This window comes from Rhea pennata, chromosome 5 (assembly GCF_028389875.1).
Source record: "Rhea pennata isolate bPtePen1 chromosome 5, bPtePen1.pri, whole genome shotgun sequence".
Classification (NCBI taxonomy): domain Eukaryota; kingdom Metazoa; phylum Chordata; class Aves; order Rheiformes; family Rheidae; genus Rhea; species Rhea pennata.
Genome location: NC_084667.1, coordinates 36,829,864 through 36,853,231, shown reverse-complemented (window position 1 = coordinate 36,853,231; position 23,368 = coordinate 36,829,864). Strand labels below are relative to the sequence as shown.

Below are 23,368 nucleotides of genomic sequence, written 5' to 3'. Positions count from 1 at the left end.
TTTGTTTAGTGATAAGGGCAAACAAATATTTAATTAACAGCTGGAGCTACCATGCCCAGAGGTACTTTGTGTTTATACTTTATAGGTGACTACAGTTTCTAAGTACTGCAATAATATAAATTTAAAGGCTTCAGTTATATGATAAAGTGAGAAGAACCATATTCTGCAGTATTGCTGCTACTTTTCACAAATATGTGCTTTATTTCTTGGTCACACACATTTTTAAATTTGTTTCAGTTTCAGATTTCTCTCTCTCACAGTTACCATGTAATAATTTATGTTTAGAAAAGGCCCCATAAATCCCATATGGAATTTCATCAATGCAGTAGCATCAATTTACTCCTGTACTTACTTTAGAAGTAGAGTTTTCATGTGTCTAAAACAAATCTATGGATGATGCCACCCTGAACAATTGGCATGGCGATTTAGACCCTGTGTTTGAGTTCCTCAGGAGCTCACGGCTCCTAAATTAATTTTTACTTTTTATTTCTCCAATACCCCAAGGCTTTTTTTTTCCCCCTCTTTAGGTACGAAGCCAAATTTCGACAAAAGCTTCTCGAATACACAGATTCCAACAACATTGCTTCCCTTTTCCTTACAGCTGCCAATCGCTGGCTGGAAGTCCGCATGGCAAGTACATTATTTTTGAGTATACACAAAGAATTGACTTGACTTTATTCCAAACAAACTGATGAGATATCCAAGAGTTATCTAGCTTCATCTGTGATTTGAGGCTGCACTTTTCCCAGATATATATATATAAAAAAATCTGTAATGAAAATGCATCCAAGCTGTCCTGCTTATGGAAATTGAATCAAGTATGAATTTTCCTCATAGCCTGCAGCTGTTTCTCCAGGACAAGAATAGCTTTTACATCGCATTGACTTTTTTATGTGTAGAAGAGTGACCAGAGAGTTGGTCAAGCCATACAGCCAGCCAGGGTACCTTATGGAGCTGTGTTTGTCAGTGTCAGCAGGCTTCTGTGGCTCTCCCAGGAACACTTCAGCATGTTGGAAGCTGCCTTAATAGGCTAAGGAGAAAGATGTAGACAGGTTTCTGTCTGTTTTGGGTCAGCTAAAGAATGCCAAAGAGATTCAGGTATTCTTTTCCTTAGAGTGCTCAGTGAAGCTGTCTGGCACAAGAAATTATTTATTAAAAATTATTATTTGAGAAGTAATTCAAGGAGCTTTTATGTTATGGATGATGATCTTTTTATCAGACTTTGTAAGGTACAGGTATAGTACTGCTGCTGTGGTAACATGGGCTCCTTTTATATGTGCTAAGGGATATCTCAACTCATATTTCATGGTACTTCATAGCTCCATTTTGGACTCTGTGGTAAGCAGTACCTTTTGCTACTTCCAGTATTGAGTATGACTTAAATAAAACTTAATTATGCTCTCATATTTTCACTCCTGGAGCATCTAAAGTCCCTAGTTTTGATCAATGCCCATAGCACTAAACACGGTACAAACGTAGAGAGACTTCCATGCTACAGAGTTAATTTTCTAGTCCATTATATAATTTTACTTAAAGCCTTTCTGTGGGAAGTTGAATCACTTTAATGATTTAAATTAACACAACAAAAACTCACCTAAGGCAGATATGCTCCAACTAGTACATACATGCTGTGCTAGAGTAGCTTGTTCGAACAGATGCAGAGGATAAGCACCCAGTACCGATTGCTGTGCCTCCCATTAACAGCCACCAGCCATGGCCCCGCTCACAAAGAGGACCACATGAGCATTTCCCTAACCTACTTCAGGTAACAGCAGCTGAGTTGTTCCAGCCATCTCTACTGAAGGCTCAAGATACCTGTAATGACTTTTCCAAAGAGTATTAGGAGTGTTTGTGCAATTCCTTCTATGTACAGTAATGTTGCCAAACAGCACAGCCATGCTAAAGATAGTAAGAATGGATTCCCAGGCAGGGTCAGTATATAGTTATGGTGTATTTTCTGTCTGTATTTCACGCTGCAAAGGGTTTGTTATTCAGTATATGAAGTTACTGAGAGCATTTTCACCATTATAGATTTATAGTGATGGAGTTTATTCATGTTCCTTCAGGAGTACATTGGAGCATGTGTGGTACTCATAGCTGCTGTCACTTCTATTACCAGTTGCCTGTATAATAAACTCTCCTCAGGACTTGTAGGCTTGGGACTAACCTATGCTCTTATGGTAAGAATCTGGGACCCTTTTTGTCTCTCCCAAATGTTTGTTTGTAATTCTTCAGGGCACAAAGATGAACAGGAAGATCGAAGGTGTCCATACGTCTATAGTGGGTACTGTAATGTCACTGAAACTACATTAACTTCAGTTCACATTAAATGGTTGACATATTTGTGTGTATGCTTTTTTCAGTTTTTAGATAACATATACATTGAAATAATTGTTCAAATATGTCAACAAAATATGGAAAAGTTTCATTGTGAAGAATAATTTTGTTTCAGTGCATCAATTGTAATTATGCCCCAGTATATCATTCTAGATTGTCAAGTCTTTTTAATTGCCAAGATTATTTCTTTTCATCTATCTGTCTTTAATGTTTCCTTCCTTCTTTCATTTTGGTAGAGAACTCCATAGTACCAAAGTGTCTGTGCACTGCAGTTAGGAAATTTGACTTGAAGTTGTCACTGTCACCCTGTTGATATGTAGCATACACTTCTTCACAACTTCAGCTTACTAAGGCTGAACAAGTGTTTCTGTGAAGGAATATAAACTGCATGCTCGTCAAATGATGCTATGATATTTCTCCATTTTGTGTGTGTGTGTGTGTGTCAGCTGATAACAATTTATTTAGCAGTTTATTTGCTTTACTTCAGGTATCTAACTATCTGAACTGGATGGTTCGTAACCTGGCTGACATGGAGATCCAACTGGGTGCAGTGAAAAGAATCAATGGCCTTCTCAAAACAGAAGCTGAAAATTATGAAGGGCTCCTTTGTGAGTGCAGTATTGTGCAGCATGCAGAAAGAGCTTGCTGAAAGTTTAATGATTTTCACAGTGTATGACCATGAATAACTTATTAAATCACTTAACAAGTTGATGAATTTATCATGAAAGTGTTGTGGGTTTTTTTTTGTTTGTTTGTTTGTTATTTTTTCCTCCTCTCCCCCTGTGCTCTGTGCTCCTGGTACAGCTCCCTCACAGATTCCCCAGAACTGGCCAGACAGAGGTGAGATCCAAATCCAGAATCTCAGTGTTCGTTATGACAGCAACTTAAAGCCAGTCCTGAGGCATGTCAATGCTCACATCTCTCCAGGACAAAAGGTAAAGAACTGCAGTAATTTTGAGCAGCTCTGTTCAGACTAGCACATCATAGAAACAGCATACTTGCAAAAAAAAACAACAAACCATGATACATTTTAATGACTGAACTCCACAGATTTTTTCCTGTAAAAAGTTATTTAATTAATGTAGTGCACTGGAAAGGAGTTTGTGGGGGGGTTTACATTTTAGTTTGATGTCCTTAGGAGTATGTTACAGTGATAAGTTAGAACTACACCTTGCTACTCAGTATCCCAGTGCCCTGCTGTGAGTGCACAGTGCCAAAATTGATGGTGGCCCCTTCCTGTGCTAGACCTACTACCATCATTCTCATGTGGCTGTGCTGTCCTTACTCTTGTCATTGTTCTGTACTTTGCATCTCTCCTCTTTCAGGTGTCTTTCTTCTCCATAGTCCCAACTGTGTCCTTCCTGCTCAACACCACCACCTTAGGGTCCTAAGCTTTTTGCCTGCAGCACTGGCCAGCCCTCCATCTGCTCCTCTGTGTTACTCTCCTATTGTTCCTCTACTGGCTTTGATTTAACCCTAAATGTCTCAGTCCCCTAAAGACAAAGGGTGAACTTAGGAACTCTGTTATAGCAAGTTCAGTTCAACTGACCTGGCAGGAGGACACGAGGATCAGCTCCTCCACCCACTCCTCTCATGTGTCAAGTTATAGGCATTGTCCTTTTCCACTCAGTTGATGTTCATCTGCTTTCTGTGTCACAGATTGGAATCTGCGGTCGAACAGGCAGTGGCAAATCTTCCTTCTCTCTTGCCTTTTTCAGAATGGTTGACACTTTTGAGGGTAAGATCACACTTTTCTATTGGTCAAGCTTAGGTCCTGAAGATATTTTGATGCTCCTTTCTCTATAGCAGCAGCAGCTTTGAAGTGCAGTTACTGAATCTGTGAGATACTCTCTCCAGCCTTGCTTAAATTCAGTATCATTTGTTGTCTAGCAGTTATGCCCTTGATAATTTGGATCAATAAAAATTTTCATTCTACATGACAGAACCAAAGTCCAAAAGCCACACACAGTGAGAGAGGACACCCTTTCATGCTGTTAAATCACAACAATAGAATCAAAATATAAAAGTACTTAATTATTAGGAAATATTTGCACATGAGGTACAGCTAGACTGGCTGGGCCCAGAAGGCACAGCAACTGGGAACTGCAGCTTGGGCTGCTGTCTTGGAATTTCCTAATGTCCTTCCTATTGCGTGCACCATGTCCACACGCCTCACAGCCTGTCTTCCTCTGCATCTCAGAAGTCTTAGCCTCAGTTTCCCACACACTGCCCACAGCCCCTTAAGCAAAGTCAGACAGTTGTACCTGGAAATAAATTTTCAAAGTGCTTGATAGTGATTTGGTTTTCTGAAATGAAATGTTTCCCCTCTTAAGCAGTCTCTGGTTGAAGCAACTTCTCACTTGTTTGCTAGATGTTTGTAAGCGTTAGATGAGTAGTGTGTATAATCATTCATAAAATATTACAAATGTATTCTTCACAGCTGAGGCTTAGTCTCAAGAGAATTGTGTTCACTGCTTAACCAAAATTTGTTTCATTGATGAATAAAGGGATGTGCAGTTCAAGGCCTGTTCCTGTTGTAATTTCTTGAAAACTGAGTGAGCCCTGTGTTTGCTGGCAGCTGTGTGGTATGATAAACAGTCTATCAGACTATCCATTTTCTCCTGAATAGGAAGGATAATCATTGATGGCATTGATATTGCAAAGCTTCCATTACAGACATTGAGATCCAGGCTGTCAATCATTCTCCAAGATCCTATATTATTCAGTGGCACAATCCGGTAAGCAGCAAGCACCAGCAATAAAAGTTTGTTCATGTCTGCACTATCCCACATAATGACTTGTATGGAACTGGTGATAGCAAAATTTCAATCGTAATCTTCTTTATTGTGTGCAGAGGATCACTGCCTTCTGTCTGTGCTTTTTACCCATCCCTGCCAGAGTGCCCCTCACCAGTGCCTGAGCAGCGCTCCAGCAGGAGATGATTCAATGCCTAGGAAGCAGGAAAATCACTATTTTTTTCAGGACCAGATCATCAGCTTAGCCCACTGGTCAAACACCACTAACCACCTAGCAGTTCTTGAAACCTTCATTCTTATATGTTTATCGCTTAGACATCTGCTTCTGTCTGCCTTAAAAAGTGACAGAGAAAAAGCACAGACTGAAAAATTTGTACAAAAAGGAGAGGGAATAGAACAGTATGAAAAGGACTAGAGGAGATATAGGGTATTTTAGCATGGAGCCTCTATCCTCTGTTACTTTTCCAGCCTTTGACCCATTCCATCATCTGTGAGATCAAAAATTTTTTCTTTCTTCTCCTTTTTTTCCTCTTTCTTCTCCTTTGAGAAAATAAGGCAGTGGAAAAAAAAGCTTCATAGTTTAGAACAAGTGGTCCCTCCCTACATCTGTGGCATTTACCTTAAAAAAAAAGAACTGTACAATCCTTAGTATGGAGTTATATGACCTGCAGTTACAGTTTGTACATAAACATCTTCAGAGTTTATTTAAAAATGAGTTACAGGCTTCTCCAGTTTGCTGATTCGAGACTAATACAGGTCTGAAGATTGTATCTCCTCTGCTTTCCTGAATAGAGCATAGTTCATTCATGTCAGAGGGCAAGGTGACTGACTACCTTTACTTTATTATTTTACATACTCAAGACTCTGTTTAGGCCACTACTGGTCATTCAAAGACATACAGTAGCAGTAAAAAGTAAACAGAAGTCTCACCACTGACTTTTATTTCTGATTATCATTCTGTATAGTAAGCAACGTGATGTAAGATTAACATTTGATGCTACCTTTTTTGGGGCCCTTGCAAGCTAAAATAATATTCAGCTTTTGATTAATGCAAAATTTGTATTAATTAAAATACGAATTAATTAATGAATTAATGTATTAATTCATTCTGTTGTAGTGAATGCTTTGCATTTCATAATTTAGGATGAAATTTGGTAATTTTATTTAGCATTTCTGTAGCAATAAAGAATGAAGGGACATACTGGATTTAAAAGGAGAGATTTAGGCATTTTTTAAACTGAATGTTAATTTAAACTTACTGTCACAGCTTTTTTTCTTCAGTGCTTTTTGTAGTAAAACACCACCATTCTTGAGTTCATTCAGAACAAAAATATCTGCAGAACAGGAAGCTCTTTCCCCTTCTGCTTGACTGAAAGATACAAATTTTGGTATTAATCACTGTGGTATAAATGCTAATCAAGTCTGCAAAGTTGGCTGGCATGGTATCAGTGGGAAATTAGAATCGGGCCCAATATTTAGCATTTAGTTCCAGTTATTTCCAAGTTTGTTTCTAAGCACAGTAAAACTACAAGTACGTTGCAGAAGTTGGTATTGACTGATATTTTTAAATTGATATAACTGTAGGTTTAACTTGGACCCTGAAAAGAAGTGCACTGACAGCATGCTGTGGGAAGCATTGGAAATAGCACAGCTCAAACATGTGGTGAAAGCACTACCTGGGGGGCTAGGTAATAACACTTTTCTTCTTGAGAAAACTGCTTCCATTGTTCACATAATTTCTGTTTCATTCTATTTTACGATTTATTTAAAAAAGTAACTGCTGATGAGGAAAAAGTTTCTTAGGTGGCAGTAGATGGCAAAAAAGCAAGTGCTTGCCGTCAGGTAAAAGTGTTGGAGCCATCTAACTGTTACCAACTGTATCTGTGGGGTAGAATCCTGTTTCTATTAGTCAACAGTAAAATCACTGTTTTATTTCAGTATGTCTTTGATATCCAGTATTGTGGTTCATAGGTATAGTCAATTCAAATAAGGTGTAGACAAGTCAGTATCTAGAATATGTTCTTTTTCATTCTTGAGTATAGTACTCAGGTCCAGGAAGATTTCAGAAGGGCAAAATAAAGCTTAAAGGTATGAATCATTTGGCTGTATAAAAAAAACCCCTTAAAATATTAGTTAAAATGTAAGTTAATAAAACCTTACGGTAAAAAGTGAAGGATGCCATTTTGACAGGGCATGCAATGTTCTAGGCTAAATGTGTCCCAGAGAAACTCACTCTTGGGAATATGCAACATCCTTAGTTACTCTGACATCTAATAGGTATAAGGAATACACGAGGCAGAGCGGGTTATGTTGAATAATGGAAATAAAACATGCAGAATTGATGGCACCAGCAGCTTCAGACCTAGGAAAGGTTACCTAAACCTTATGCTGAAAGTGAGACATTACATTCCCAACATGTGCTGTATTCTGTTCTGTCTCTCATACACACTTGCACTTACACACCATAAATACTGTTTTGCTATATCATTTCTAGATGCTCTAGTCACGGAAGGTGGTGAAAACTTTAGCCAAGGCCAAAGACAGCTGTTCTGCTTAGCAAGGGCATTTGTGCGGAAGACTAGCATCTTCATCATGGATGAAGCCACAGCGTCTATTGACATGGCAACGGTGCGTTTACAGAGTTACAGTGTGTTTCCAATTTCTTCTTTTTTTTGAGAGAGGAAGACAACTGCTAACACAGTTACAAATGGACACATGCAACACATGGATGACAATTCTATCTACTTTGTAATGTTCAAACAGCGTTTCTACTACAGATGTGTTTGCAAGTCTAGGCAGTTGTGAGTCACGGTTAACTAGTCTGAAGAGCTTTTAAATCTTTTTATTAGTGGTTTAATAGTTACTCAAGCACCGTTTGCATTGAGAAAATGAAGCATGTTATTTTTATTGGGAGGCTGATGTCCTAAAGTAAACAATGCTTTGGAAGGTCAGCTGTGATGGTCAGTGAAGGATAAATTGGCAACCAGACAATTTTCCCCAGCATGGTGGAAAGGACAAGTCAGGAAAGCAGAAGACTTGAAAGTAGGGTCAAGGAAATAAATAAAACATAGAAAAGACGTAATAGATCATTGCATTAATTTCTTGAATTTGACAGATGGATTAAACCACAAAATATTAATGCACTAGCTGGATTTTAGCCAAATAGAACAGTACATTCTTAATTTTTTTTCTCCTCAGTTATGTTGTTATAGTAAGTGTTTGAGTCTTCTTCATAATTACAGTATTCTGTTAGTAAAGAATATAACCGAAGGGGGGTTATTATAACAATTACAATTTTTAGTGCTATAAAATGTTGCTGATGAGTGTCAGTAAGCTGCATATTATCCTGTACACAGCCCTGATCAAAATGAATTTTGAATTTTGATACATTAAGCATACAGTTCATCCCTTGGGTTGTGTCTGAAGACCAAATGATCACAAATGCAGCTATCTGGGCTAATGACATTTATAGGCAGAATTTGGTACTCAGCAGTGTTTTCTAAATAGCCATGGTTGAGCACTTGTTGAGTGAGAACTATGCATGTTAACACTGTCTTAAGTATCTTCACTACTATTAAATATGCCAGGTACAGCACACCCCCTTGCTTATCCCTGACAGCGCTTTGTGTTGGATGCCCCAAATGCGCTGGGACGTTTCAGGGCTTCTAGCAGGGTGAAGATGCGCAGCAGAGGTGCCATCGTGCTGGCAGCCTGGCAGCACAGTGAATTCTCCTTTCACTTCCTTTGCTGTACACCTAAGGTCAGGGTACCTGGGCCTTGGGAGCTGGAGCACTGCTCTCGAGCGCAGAAAGCACAATGGCACTGAAGCCCAGGCACAAAGCCAGGGAATGGGGGTGGCAGAAGCAAGCACTGCTGTCTAACTGGAGACCCAACTCTGAATTAGTTCTGACATGGAGTTAGTTTTTCATTTCTGTTACAAAGGATTACTAAAAGCATGTAATAATCTGTGGTTATTTAAGCTTCCTGCTATCTGTATGTCTATCATGTAATTTCTGTTGTTTGAAAAGCAGCAAATGTTTCTCTTTACACAGGAGAACATACTCCAGAAGGTAGTCATGACTGCGTTTGCTGATCGTACTGTGGTAACAATAGCAGTAAGTGCAATCTCTGCTACCATTCTAATGCAAACAAGAATCAGAAATGCTACATTTGTTTATTTCTGTCAGTATTAACAAATTTGGCCATTAATTTTTGTTAATGCAGTATTTATTTGTTGCTTGATGTTAAGTCTAATCAACTATAAGGGATATGATTTCAGGGTGTGGTCTATTTTCTGTTGCTTGTTCTAGGCAAACTTCAAATATGATATGACTTTGACTACTGTAAAGGCTAAGAATGAGTTTTCTCAAGCCATAATAATCTTCAGTTATAGAAGACTAAAATTATGTAATAGTTCTGCCACTGGATAGAGCAATTTTGTTTAAGAGTTTAAAGAAATAAATGAGCATTTTACTAGCTTTTAAGAATAAATATTCTATTGCTGTTAACAGTGACTGAATTTAAGTTTGCATATTCTTGATGTGATTATACAGTGATCTCAAGTATCCAAAAATAAATTTTTTTATTAAAGAGACTATCTGACCTAAATCAAAGTAATTGGCTTGACAGATATATCAGAATCAGTAAGTATCTTTCAGTCCTCTATTTTCTAGAAGTATTTCAGGAAGAGAAATAAAATCATAATGTTTCTTAAAATTTATAAATAACATTTAAATCAAGAAATCTATATTCAGGACTCTTGCAGCAAAATTTTCTTTTCACTTTACAAATACGTAAGAGAAATCCTGACTTACCTAGTGGTATTTTGTGTTCAATCAATTGTCAATACACAATACACAAAAAGCACAGGATTAATAAGCACACAATTTCCCAATTTCTTTGCATGAAAACTCTAAGTTGTGCTGCTTTTGCATTTATGTTTCTTTTTCAGTTTGTTTGGGGATGGGCTGAGGAATTTCTGTATATTAGCCTTCCACTCTCTTAGTCAGTTTTAACTGCACAGTTCATACAAACATTTTGACTTGGTCTGGGGTTGCTTTAACCTTTCAAATATAAATGCAATCTACAGGAGGTATGTTTGTAATTGAATATTCTCTGTTAGAAACATCATAAGATTCTTTTTTTATAGAAGCAGCCATATTTATATTCCTAATCTGTGTTTATGAAGGATAGGAAGAATATTGTATTGGATCTATGTTACTTGACCAGGACGGTAGCACCAACTTTGTTACACAGAAAGAGATCAGGAGGACAAGGGCAGCAAGTACAACCAGAACATGAGATTTCATTTCCCCACAGTCCCCTCTCCCTTTTTTGGACTAGATAAATGTCACATAAGGACTGAAGCAGAAATGAGATTTGTATATGTCACCAGTGATTATTTTATGGAACAGCAGACAGGAAGCCATAGAAGGAAATATAACAGTTCTTTTGGTACTGAGGGTGCCCAGGATCTGATTAGGAACCTTATGGGTAAAGAGCAACTATGTAACAGGGTTCTCCGTGTTCTTAGTTTAGCTATTCCTGCAGGAATAATTCAGCCCCCAAAAATCCAGCACAGCTGCATTCAACTTTAAAAGGTAAACTCAGTGAAAATGCTTGTTAAAAACAATGCCCTCCCCCGCCCCCCCCCCAAAAAAAATCTAAAAGAGGAAACTACTAAAATAATTGAATCTGACAAGGAACATGAAAATTACTGAAGGACTTTATTCAAAAATCCCAGAGCCAATGCATGCCACTAATTATTAGGAAAGACTTGAGTAAGGATAAAAAGAAACTGGCATGGCTAAACAAATAAAAGAGACTATTAGAAACAAGAAGACATTCTTGTAAAAGCTGTACTCATATCCAAATGAAGAAAATGGAAATAATTATAAGTTCTGGCATGTTAAATGTGAAAACACAATAAGGCAGGCCAAAGAAAGAGTATGAGGGCAGCTTCCAGATGGAATCAAAACTAATAATGAACCCTGCAAATGCATTGGGGCAAGAAGCCTGTCAGAGAGTCTATAGAACCATTTGATGATCAGTATATAAAAAGGACATTTGCCAAAAGATGCAGATGCAAAATAGTTATGAAAGCTCAAGTGGAAACATGGACAAGGTCTCAGAAGAGAGATCCATTGAAGTTTATAGAACATGCCACACTCAAGTAATCCCTGGAGCTGGAAGTAGTTGAGGGTTGGAAGAGCGAGTGCCTGAGAGCAGTGCTATGCTTAGGTGACCTGTTCTCACTCTTCCCCAGCTACCTCCTCAAGGCTGCTCTTAGAGGCAGGGTACTGAGCTAGGGACACACTTAGTCTGAACGCATACAACCATTTGTGTATTTGTGCAATTATTTTTTCGGAAGAGGGTTAATGGGAGATCCTCAAAAATACTCAAGATACTTAAATCTGATTTAGGTGCTTGAATATTTACCTTTATTTATCTAGTATTTGCATAATAATTTAGGATGAGAAAAAGTAGTCTTTACCGAACTTGAACATGATAGAATCATAGAATCAGTAAGGTTGGAAGAGACCTCTGGAGATCATCTAGTCCAACCTCCCTGCTCAAGCAAGGTCACCTAGAGCATGTTAGACAGGGATGCATCCAGGCAGGCTTTGAATATCTCCAGAGAAGAACATACATAAATAGGAAGTTCATTTCTGAAAGTCTATCTTATCCTATTATGTATTTGATAAATATATTGAATTGGCATATTTGTTTTTGATTTTTTAGCACCGTGTGCACACAATTCTGAATGCAGATTTGGTCATTGTAATGAAGAGAGGGCTTATTTTGGAATATGACAAGCCTGAGGTTCTGCTAGAGCAAGAAGACAGTGTCTTTGCTTCTTTTGTACAAGCAGATAAGTAATAAAAACATATGAAGTACAGTTGTATTATTCATATTTTTAAATGTAAATTACTTGTAAATAAATGTTGATTATTTCATAATAAAACTGAGGTTTTCTTTTTTTAATAAAAGGAGCTATTTCTCCATTTGAAGGACTGATGAATTATCCATGTACTTTCTTCTTTGTATGTTTTTTTTTTTTTTCTTTTTGCTACCAAAGAATCATAAAATATGGTTGGGGGAATATACATCAAATATAGCTAACATGGAATTTTTATGTAACTCTTAAGCCTCTCCTGTTACTTTATTACCATGTTCTTTTTTATGCATCATAGCCTTACTGTAGATAATGCTCAGTGTTGACTAAATGCAGAAGGAAAATTAAAATTATATACCAAAGGTATTTCTCAAAAGCTTCTACTTTTGATCATATGATACTGTAAATCTTTAATATCTAAATATAAAGTATGTAAAGCATTTTCTTTATGATGTGATTTATTGCTACTGCTTGTGTCTCTTTGTAGCTCCTTCAATGCCTTTAAGAAACTAACTACAATCTGATTCATTTTCTCTTCCTTAGATTGCCTCACTTCAACTCATATTGAGTCACACTGCACTGATTCCAAAGGTGACTGAGTCAAAATCCCTCCCAAATACTGAAAAATCTAAGAGAAAACAAGTTTGTGATACAGTATCAGTATTTAGTGCACATGATTTCCAAAGTCCTGCAGACATACCGGTTCATCTCATTATCTCTCCAAATCTCATGAATAAACACTGTTAAGTCTTTCACTGTAGCTCAGAGCCATAAGAACTCAACTCATAGTCTCCTAATTTCGCATATTTCACCCACTATCACATTGTTTCTTGTTTCACTCTGAGCTTTCCCAATAAATTATGTATACTTACATGTACAATATTTTGTTAAGGTAACTTGTAAACAGTCTAATTATCCTGATGTGGCTGGACAGCTACTTACCCATGCCCTTTTTCAATTTATTGTGCCAGTCATTCCAGGATTTATTAATTGCTAAGTGGTTAGAATGTCAATGATCCAACGGAAGGCTACAATGAATTTTTCACTGGTATTCTTTTAATAGCAACTTTAGTTTCATATCCATTTTTGTCCTCTTCCCTTTTTTGAAGAATTCATTGCATTTGGGAAAACTGCTTTCAGCTTTTCCTCTCTATTCAGCCTGCTCAATTAATTTGAAATCCATTTTTTAAAGACTTTATTTTCTAGAAACAGATCTCAGTGTTTTTGTGGGCTACATGGTATTTTTAATGCATTAATTCTCTTCAAGCACTGCAGCAGGGAGAAGGGAAAAGTGAAGAACTGTTGTTGCAAATACTGCACTATGGAACTGATAACAGTATTTGAACAACAATATCTGCCTGCTATTACTTGTACAATACTTAAGAGCATTAAGCTGGAACCAGAGATGATATGACCAATAGGAGAGTATAGCATGAGCAATAGTAGAGTGGGGAAGGTAGAATAGTTATGCAGATAAAATAATGAGCTCCATCACTGCCTTCTGCAGATGAGAGTATTAAAAAAAGAAAAAAAGAAAAAGAGCTGTTGGGAGGGATCCCTTCCTGCAGGCAATCATTTCTGCTAGGCAGCTTCAAAGAAAAAATAGCTGCAGAAGTAGAAGTATTGACGTGGTTTTACTCTGAGACAGCAGAAATCTATTAGGAGTAAAAGAAAAGAAATGAGAGACAGGTAACTGTAACCTTTCAGGCGAGTAGAAGGGCAGCTGTACTCAGCCCCTGTGCTGAGCATACTGTACTGTGCACCACACAGCACTACATGTGCTGCCTTTGAGCTGCCCCAGACTGGCCTCAGGCAGGTATCTCATCCTGTAAAGGCTTAGGAAAATGCATCACTGTGCAGGACTTCTCAGACCTCATGCTGCAGGGAGAGCCCCTCAGAAGCTTTACAAACCATCTGAGGAAGATCCTAAATCCTAAGGACAAGAGGAAAAATATGGAAAAATGAGGTTTCATATGCTTTTAATAGTGGACCTGAGATTTGAGACTGTGATTTGGACACAAGCTTATCCAGAAAAGAATACAAGGAAGCCAAGGATACACTCTACCACTAATAGTGGAAGACTCTATTAATAATTGTGCCAAATACAACTGCCACAATTTTGCGTTGTAATTGAAGTTTAGATTTCACAGAGCAGCATTTCCAATAGTGTTGTTTTGGTGGATAAATAAGTGTGAACATGGACACCTCTTACCTGCCACTCAGACTGAATATATTTCTTATTTCCTCAGCACATTTTATCTAATCTTGTTTGGGGCCAAATATGGGGCCAAATCCCAGGGAGCTTCTGCCTCCTGAGTCCAAATGACTGAAGTCTCAACAGCCATCAGAAGCAGTGTCCAAGAAAATTTTTCTGTGGTGAGAGCAGTAAAGACCTAGAGAATGGTGGAAGGCTCATTGCCATTATCTGAATCTTTAAACCTCTGTTGGTGCCAGACAGAAGTCACTACTGAATCAGGCTCACAAATATATTTAGCATGAAAATGAAGCATTATTAAGGAAAGCACTGTACTAAAGTGGGCTCAAGAAAGCCCCAGAGCTGCTGCGTGAGATTGCCACAGGGGTCTGCCATGTCTAAACTTGCTCGCTTCTCCTCTGGGGTGGGGCTCAGCTGTGTCCCAAAGGTGTTGGTGGATAGGCTGCCCACTGAGATACAACCAGGGCTTGTTCTGCCCTGCTGCCTTCTGTAGATGTTTCTGTTACACAAAAAGCTTTAGAACAAACACCTTGTCTTACTGTAGCCACTTCATCCTGTTCTAAGCATTTCTAAGGCAAGGCTGTTTCCTAGAAGGGTAAGAAGGGCAGTGTGCCTGCTACATTAGCCCCTCTTCCTAGCTCCACTCACAACTTCCTCTACGACCTTAAATAACCAGGTCTGATCTCTTTTCTTCCGTCTACCTGCTTCATACATCAAAGTGTTTTGAGAGGCTTAATTTATGTCATGCTAGCACTTTATAGTCTTTGAAAGAAAGGAGTGTTTCTAAAGGCAAAGTACCACGCTGCCAGCTCAGTGTTAATTTAATAGCTATTCTTGCAACATTATCTTCCTGATACCTGCTAAAATTAAGAGAAGTCATGAAAAAAAATAAGAAAGAAGTTATGAAATATAAAATCTGTTTTGTGGTTAGAAAGACCTGGTTACCCCTCATGATTTAATACTAAAACCTTCAAGTGCCAGATTGTTCCTGTGAGCCCAATTTGTTCAGCAGCTCTTAACGCAAATATGTTGGCTCACACAGAAGATCTGTCACTTTTTTTCTTTTAAGTATCTGTCACTTGATCCATAGAGACTGGGCTTCTTTTTATTTTAAATTTCAGCAGAAGCCACTTGCTTTGCTGTCCCATCTCTGCCAACAAGTGATCAGAGGTGAAGGAAAAGGAGGTAAGAGGCAAGTGACAGTCCCAATAAAGAACAGAAGTGGAAACAAGGAAACACCCTTCTACATCTCCAGTGTTCAGGATTCCTAAAGCCAGCATGGAGAGCTTGTTCATGTGAAAGTCCTTCCTGCAGTAGGCTCCACCAGTCTTCCTAGCACCAGACTAGCAAACAATTTACCCAAATTTCCTTTCTATTCTATTCTCTTTAAAATGCTCCTGACAATTTTTTTTTTCTTTCTGTGTTCATGTAATTACTGCCCTCTGGAGGAAAAAGCACAGAATAAGATAATGGCTAGAAAAGGATTAAAAAAAAAAAAAAGAAAAGAAAAGAAAGAAAAGGAAAGGAAAAAAGACACCAAAGCCCTGACTGCCTCTTCAATAGCTATTTCTGCCTCTGCAAAAAGAGTGTACAAGGTTGCCAAGAAGAACTGCAGGGTATCAGAGAACCTCTTTATGCTCATTTTAAAATGCCAGAAGCAACTATGAGCTCCCATGTGGAGAATCAGGCCTTTCACAAATAACTTCAAATTACTTCATCCATTTAAGTATTTTTTAAACAGTTAGAAATAAAAATATAAAAAATACAATATTTTTTCTAAGTAATTGTGTATAAACCGTGTACTCAGACAAAGAGCATTCATTACAGTGTACCTTTGTACTTTGTTTTGTATAGGTGATACAGCAAGCACACAAAATGTCTAGGAGAGAAAGGAGAAAGTGACAAAGGGAGAGGGAAGCACTTTTGGTTAAGTTCAGAGGCCTAGCAGCCAGGTGCTGGAGAACCTCATTGTCATTTAGTTTTATTTATCAAAGCAGCAAGGAAGGCAACCCAGAACAAGAGGTACAAGAGTGTACTGGAAACTGACTGCCCCAAAGGCAATGTCTATGTCCAAGGACATGCCACAATTTATATATAAACAGTAGACATGAAATGCTAAAGGAACAGCTATCATTTAATTGCAAGACCTATAACGACTGTTCGGAGACATTATTCAGGAGTATTAATTCTACAGTCCATAGATGGGCCAGTCAGTAGCAGTAGACAGTGAAAGTTAATTTCAATCTCCCCTACTGGCTGGCTCCCAAGCATCAAGCTCCTTCATGGTATTATTACATTGCCCAGAAATCAGCTTGCACAGTATACCAGAGCACTCACAGAGCCACAGCTGATGGGAAATTCCACAGATATATGCAACTGGAAAAACATAATCTCAGAGCCACTGACACTTAAGAAAAATCTCTTTTTTAGACTATCCTAGGATGCTTTAGCAATTCACTGACTTGGTGTCCAAACTGATATAGACACAAAGTACTTAGAGCGTTTAGTGTAAGCACAGGAAGGAGAATATTGTTTTTTGTGCTAAACAGGGGAAGAATCACTCCACTGTGTTTTCACATAATGCATCTTGTCACAAAGCTATAGCCTTACATCCGTGTACATACATGTATTTGTATACACATTGTACAGTCGCATACACATTGTAGTTCCCTGTCTCTTGTTGCCTTGGCTGGTGATTTTAATGTTTTCTTGGAAATTCATGCCAGTTGTGGGGTAACCACATGCAGCTAGATGACTCCTTTGCATCTTTTATTTGGACAGTAGACATCTTCCTGCGTAGTCAGTGCCATCACAGTAGCTTGTATCAGTTCACTTGTTTCAGAAAAATTCTTCCATGTTGAAGGCTAAACAATCCTAGCAAATTTCATAAATGTGAGTGGAGAATGAGCCCTTAATTCCAGGGCTCAGCTTTAAGCATTAATTCCTCCTCGCTGGACTGGGGCTCTTTAAGCACATTTACTACCATTGCCTGCCTGAATCATTCACTAGAGGAAAGCTTTCCTCCTATTTACCTAAAAAACACGTGAATTTCAGGAATCCCTTAGCATTAAGGACCTTTTAAAAATCCCCAACAATATTTTGTTTCCAATTTCACACCATATTTTCCTGAATTGAAATCACACAAGCAAAGTCACTGCTCATAACAGAAGCCAAATACTGGCAGAAAATCTACCCTTGAGAAAACATTTCCAGAAATCATTTCTCGGGAAGGGGGGAGCCCGCTTGCGAGAGCTCCCCGCTGCTCAGAAAGCACTGAGGTGAAAAGACAAAGCAACGCACCCGCAGCTCACAGGGCAGGCATCCGGGACCGGCTCCGCCTTCACACCGGCGACGCGCAGCACCGCGGCCCGACGGTTTTAACGGTTCGGCACCAACCGCTTCCCGCGACCGTTATCTCGTGACGCGCCCCCCCCACCCGCCTCGAGCGCCCGGGGGGCCGCGCCCCGCGCTCGCGCCGCGGCCGTTGGCGCGGCCGTTGGCGGTACCGGCCCCTCACGGCGGCCGCCGGGCGCGGCCGGCGCTGCCCGCGCCCCCTGGCGGCCCCAGCGCCTCGGCGGGGCCGGGGCGCCGGCTGCGGCGGGGGCTGCGGCGGCGCCGTGCGGCCGCTGGGCCCGGCGGCGCGGCGCGGCGCGGCCCCCCCGCCCCCGGCGGCGGCGGAGCGGCGGCTGAGGGCGGGAGCGGGCATGGGGCGGCGCTGAGCGGCAGCGGCGGCGGCGGCGGGGAGCCATGCTGTCGAGGAAGGGGATCATCCCCGAAGAGTATGTGCTGACCCGGCTGGCGGAGGATGTGCCGGATCACGCCCGGTACCGCGCCCGGGAGCGGCGGGCGCGCTTCGTGGGCAAGAACGGCGCCTGCAACGTGGCCCACAAAAACATCCGGGAGCAGGGCCGTTTCCTCCAGGACGTCTTCACCACCCTGGTGGACCTCAAGTGGCCCCACACACTACTCATCTTCACCATGTCCTTCCTGTGCAGCTGGCTGCTCTTCGGCATGGTCTGGTGGCTCATCGCCTTTGCCCACGGCGACCTGGACCACAGCACCCGCGTGCAGCGGGGCCTGGGCGAGGGGGCAGCCGGGGCCCCGGCAGACTTCGTGCCATGTGTGACCAGCATCCACTCCTTCGCCTCCGCCTTCCTCTTCTCCATCGAGGTGCAGGTGACGATCGGCTTCGGGGGCCGCATGGTCACAGAGGAGTGCCCGGCCGCCATCCTGGTGCTGATTGTGCAGAACATCGTGGGGCTGGTGATCAACGCCATCATGCTGGGCTGCATCTTCATGAAGACCTCGCAGGCCCACCGCCGGGCCGAGACCCTCATCTTCAGCAAGCACGCAGTCATCGCCCTGCGGGAGGGCAAGCTCTGCTTCATGCTGCGAGTGGGCGACCTCCGCAAGAGCATGATCATAAGTGCCACCATCCGCATGCAAGTGGTGAAGAAGACCACCAGCCTGGAGGGGGAGGTTGTGCCCCTCAACCAGATCGACATCCAGATGGAGAACCCCGTGGGGGGCAACAGCATCTTCCTCGTCTCCCCGCTCATCATCTACCATGTGATAGACAAGAACAGCCCCCTCTACGACATCTCCCCCATGAACCTGCACCACCACGAGGACCTGGAGATCATAGTCATCTTAGAAGGGGTGGTGGAGACCACTGGCATCACCACTCAAGCCAGGACCTCCTACCTGGCTGACGAAATCCTCTGGGGCCAAAGGTTTGTGCCCATTGTGGCAGAGGAAGATGGACGATACTCCGTGGACTACTCTAAATTTGGCAACACAGTGAAAGTGCCCACCCCTTCGTGCACTGCTAGGCAACTAGAGGAGGACAAGAGCATTATGGACACCATGGCGCTGTCCCCGAAAGCCACCATAAGGAAGAGATCTGTCAAGCTAAAGCCCAAGTTCACTGTAAGCGATGATCCTTCCTGATGCCTTTTGTCTAGGAAACTGTTAGGGCTTTGTATCTGAAAGATCTCATAAACTCAAAACATTGAGATGGGCTCTGTTACTTTTTTAAATTCAGGTTGGTAGCACGAGGTATGTTCTGGGTGTTATTTATTGTGGGTAAATCTAATGTTAATTATATTTTTGTAAAGGTGTGAGAGATCTCAAGCAGCACTTGGAGTAGGAAAATCATGATCTGCAGCTTTGAACTTCAATTCTGGTTGTCATATTTAATTGCATGATCATTTTACATTGATTAATCTGCAGGTAATGGCATATATTCTTGAAACATAAATGTATATGTATCCTCGGAGGTTGCAGTACTTGGGGTTTTGCAGTGTCTGTCCCAAAGTCAGTAGTTTTTAACAGTTTTTCTATTCTAAACTTGAACATCAATATAGAAAAATAAAATACTAATAATTATTAAATTAATTAGGTTGAATTTAAATAATCACAGAAGGGATAGGCAGTGTTATATATAACACAAATAAGACTAGATCTGGAAGTGTCTGTGCCATTATATTCTATGCCTTAAAGAAATTAACTTCTGGATTTCTTTCATCCATACTGTATTGTATGGAGCCACTGCTACCACCTGCAATACAAAATGTATTTGAATATTTACTTTTATTTTATTTTAAACCCCTTTACACTTCCAAAGTAAAATGTCCAAGAATGCCTTTTTGGACTGTACATTTCGGACAGTAAGCAATGTCTTGCCTTTAAAAAAGACCAGCAGATAGTGTGCAACTGGAATTAGTTAATAATAGGAGAATTATGTATTCTAATTATCTAAATGTATGCAGGCAACATTCTCTCCACAAATGCACATGCAGAGCCACATGGCAGTAACATATCAAGTAAAAAAATAATCTCCCCCTTAGGTCTGAGTAAATTCTATTAGGTAATCAGAAAATATAAATAGAATTATATATTGTAAATAAAAGGACAGTGCTGAATGCTGAAAGATTGTAGCAGGCAAGACCTTTTGCTTTTCTGTAAAAGAAGCGGAGGTTTTGTGCTTATGGAAGAGAGGGATGTGCAAGACAATGCGGGCACTCTTCAGATGCTGTGTCACGGAACGCACCCCTGCTGAGAAAATGGTTTCTGAGATCCTGACCTCTCTACACAGCCAGCACCTGCCTCAGTTTTCAGTTCAGTTCGCGAGCAGGCAGTCGCTGGCAAACATAGAGGAGCCATGTTCACCCCATCGGTTCTACCGTGCTAACAGCAGAGATTCCCCTTAGCATGCTCTTGCAAATCCTCTGTCTGGGGATATTAATAACAGCAGCATTTTTATTTCTATGCAGGGCTACTAGGAGATGGCAGTTATATTAACAACAAAATGCTGTTAATAGGGCAAACTGCCACTGAAATAAAAAAGATAAATTTTGTCCAACTAAAAGCTAAGCAAGCATTACAGAACTGACCCAACACCCGGTTACACAAGTTCTGCAGAGGGACAATCACTGAGTTGCCTTAGTACTTATATTTATTCAAAGGATTTCTAGTATCAAGTTCTTGTCCGTTATGCAGCTCACAACATATACTGATGTAGTTTGTTTTAGCAATAACATGGCAATTTTTTTGACAACCTGTCAGTGTAACATTGTGTCAAACTTGCTTACTGACTCTGGAATATTTTCAAGCATCTATAATGAAATAATGCTGGGGTAAAATCAAAGAATATTTTAAAATAATAAAATATTAATTATATTATTAGTGTTTGTGGTTTTCAGTTTTATTAGAACATATACTGGCATTCTCAGACTGCCACTTCAGTGAATAAATACCTATTCAGTTTCTAAATTCCTTATACACCAATTCTGTTATTTGTACAGCTCTGAAAATGTGCTATGTGTTTCACAAAGAAGACATAGTTAAACTAACATTAATAAGTAGTTAGAAAAGAACATTTGGAAAGGCATATTTATGCATGTAGTCCTAAATATCTTTTTTTTTTAATAAGGAATGCCGAAATGATTTTGATGATGAAATGTCTTCTGTAAGACTCAGTCTAATTGCCACACTATTTCCTGCCTTCCTTCTCCTACTGCCTGTGTTCCTTTGTCCATCTGAAAAGCACTTACACTTGAGCTGTGGGTTTCTCCTAGATACTTTTGTTCCTTTGAAAGTTTACTCTTCTTTATCACCTGTCACAATTCTGTTCTTACAAGAATCATAGATAAAATACCACAGAGTTTGTTTTCCAATGACCTGAATCACTGGGTTCTCCTTAGTCTCCTGAGTGCCTATTCCAATGTGTAAGATATACGTGAAGAGTCGCACATAAAACATCTTCAGAGCTGGTAGTATTTTAAAGCTCTTTTCAAGATTTGACCTAAATGCAGAGCAATTTCAGCAGCACGACCATGCAACTGTGCACAGGAACTGATGCAAACCTCTTTTTCCCTCAAGGAAATCTGGGCTACAGAGACACAGATTCTTTTTGTTCACTGTGAGATGGTGAGGGGAAAGACAGGACGAAACAACTTGCATTTGCTGGGCTGCTTTCAGGACCACGTTTTTACGTCTCTTTTCTTTTTTCTTTTTCTTTTTTTTTTTTAAAAAAACCAAACTCCATAGTTTTCCCAAGCTTTGCAAGAAAGAAGCCAAGCAAAAGGATCTCCCATAGCACTCTGCAGAGTGCAGAATTTGTACTATTAAAATTGCTGTAGCCAATTAGTTTAATATGTTGGTGACTCTGTACTAGGATTCTTTTCATTTTAAATTATTCTTTCGTCATCTGAAACATATAAAAAAATTTCAGGATCAGAGCACAGACAAGCAAATGTTTTATTTTGTAACAGTGATACTACATATTTGTGAGGACCCTTCCATTTTGCCATTTATAAAGTGTTCTGAAAGTTTACCAAACATATCTACAAAGTGTTCTGGAGAACATGTCAGTGCCATCATCTGAGGTAGGAAAGTCCTCAGTCAATAAGCAAATGCTATGTTTTCTGAAGTCCAAAGCGAGTGCACTTTTGAGCTTGCTCTACCAGACTGCATTTAGCTGTTGATAAGTGGCATCGCTGTTTGGGGGGGGGCAGGTGGAGCTACCGGTCCACATTGCCTCTGCAAAGAAGCAAGCGGGCGGGAAGTGGAGCAGGGGCTACAAACTTGGGTCTTGCCCTGACATGGGGGGGAGGACTTGGACACAGGCACGGGGAGGCAATATGTTTTGTAGCTGGCCACTGTTGAATTATTTTAGGGCATGATGGAACTCACTCTGACCATGGAATTGCCTTTCCTGGGTTCTAGTTTTAGGAAAACAACCTTGGTTTATGCTTATAGTCCACACTGTTCAGTGCAGTCAAATTTGCATTCATTAAGCTGTTTGAATGAACAGAGGCTGATCAGTCTTACTGATCAGAGGCAGAGACTGGAGAACACTTAGGCTATTTGCTGTCATTTTAAATACTTACAGTAACTGCTAGTGAGAACATAACCACTGGGTTTATCAGTTTCATGCTGTGTTTCCTAATGAAATCAAGTGACATACGTGTAGGAAATTACAGCATAAAAAAGCCCAATTTGGTCTTCTTTATCCCCCAAGGCATATTATAAATATAGCAGTGTATTTCAGTAGGAAAACCTACCTGTTAAACATGCACAAATCAGAAGTGAACTCAAGAGGCTGCATATTAAGGCAAAGGAGAAACAGGTACACAAAATAAATGCATTTAAAATCCACAGCTGACTAAGTGGGAAGGCGATGTCAAGAATAATAAATTACTTTCCTCTGAAAATGTTAGCACAAAGGTGTGAAGGTGCTGAGATGAGAGATCAGAGACCTAAAATGTAAGTATGAGAGGCTGGCATGAAAGTCTAATAAGGCCAGGACTTACATACTATGATAGATTAGCAACAAGGTCAGCTCCCAAATTCAGGCTTCTCTGTAAGGCGAGAATGCAGGCTGGGCATGATCAGCGTACTCGGTCCTGTGGGCAAACATTGCTGCGTGTTGGGCAAGGTACAAGTCATAACAGAGCCCTTCTGGAAGCAGTGTTAGGAGGGCTTTGCAGTGGCCGATTCTTGTGGTTAGCTATTTATTAATAGTTAATAATATAAAACTAATGTATAATTAATAGTCCTTTGAAAACTGGAGGTTTCCTCATGTTTTACTTCTTCCTCTACTCTTTCTTTGTGCATCTCAAGTCATCTGCACTAGAATTATTGTGGTATTGCTAGCACAGA

At 40.2% G+C, this 23,368-nt stretch overlaps 2 protein-coding genes across 6 annotated transcripts in view; both read left to right on the top strand.

Annotated features, from left to right (window-relative positions):
- The window catches only part of ABCC8 (ATP binding cassette subfamily C member 8), a 79,906-nt gene extending 67,556 nt beyond the window's left edge, over positions 1-12,350 (top strand). For all 5 annotated transcript variants that reach the window (XM_062576132.1, XM_062576131.1, XM_062576133.1 and 2 more), the window contains 10 exons: positions 528-630; positions 2,067-2,180; positions 2,825-2,945; positions 3,142-3,272; positions 3,997-4,075; positions 4,967-5,075; positions 6,678-6,781; positions 7,588-7,721; positions 9,146-9,208; positions 11,835-12,350. In XM_062576132.1, coding sequence (XP_062432116.1) covers positions 528-630; positions 2,067-2,180; positions 2,825-2,945; positions 3,142-3,272; positions 3,997-4,075; positions 4,967-5,075; positions 6,678-6,781; positions 7,588-7,721; positions 9,146-9,208; positions 11,835-11,972 — 1,096 coding nt within the window. In that variant the 3' untranslated portion in view covers positions 11,973-12,350. The remainder of the gene's footprint in view (positions 1-527; positions 631-2,066; positions 2,181-2,824; positions 2,946-3,141; positions 3,273-3,996; positions 4,076-4,966; positions 5,076-6,677; positions 6,782-7,587; positions 7,722-9,145; positions 9,209-11,834) is intronic.
- A 5,600-nt stretch (positions 12,351-17,950) lies between these two features.
- KCNJ11 (potassium inwardly rectifying channel subfamily J member 11) lies at positions 17,951-20,884 on the top strand. Its single transcript, XM_062576236.1, has one exon. The coding sequence runs from the start codon at positions 17,951-17,953 to the stop codon at positions 19,151-19,153; it is 1,203 nt and encodes a 400-aa protein (XP_062432220.1). The 3' UTR covers positions 19,154-20,884.
- The last annotated feature ends 2,484 nt before the right edge of the window (positions 20,885-23,368 follow it).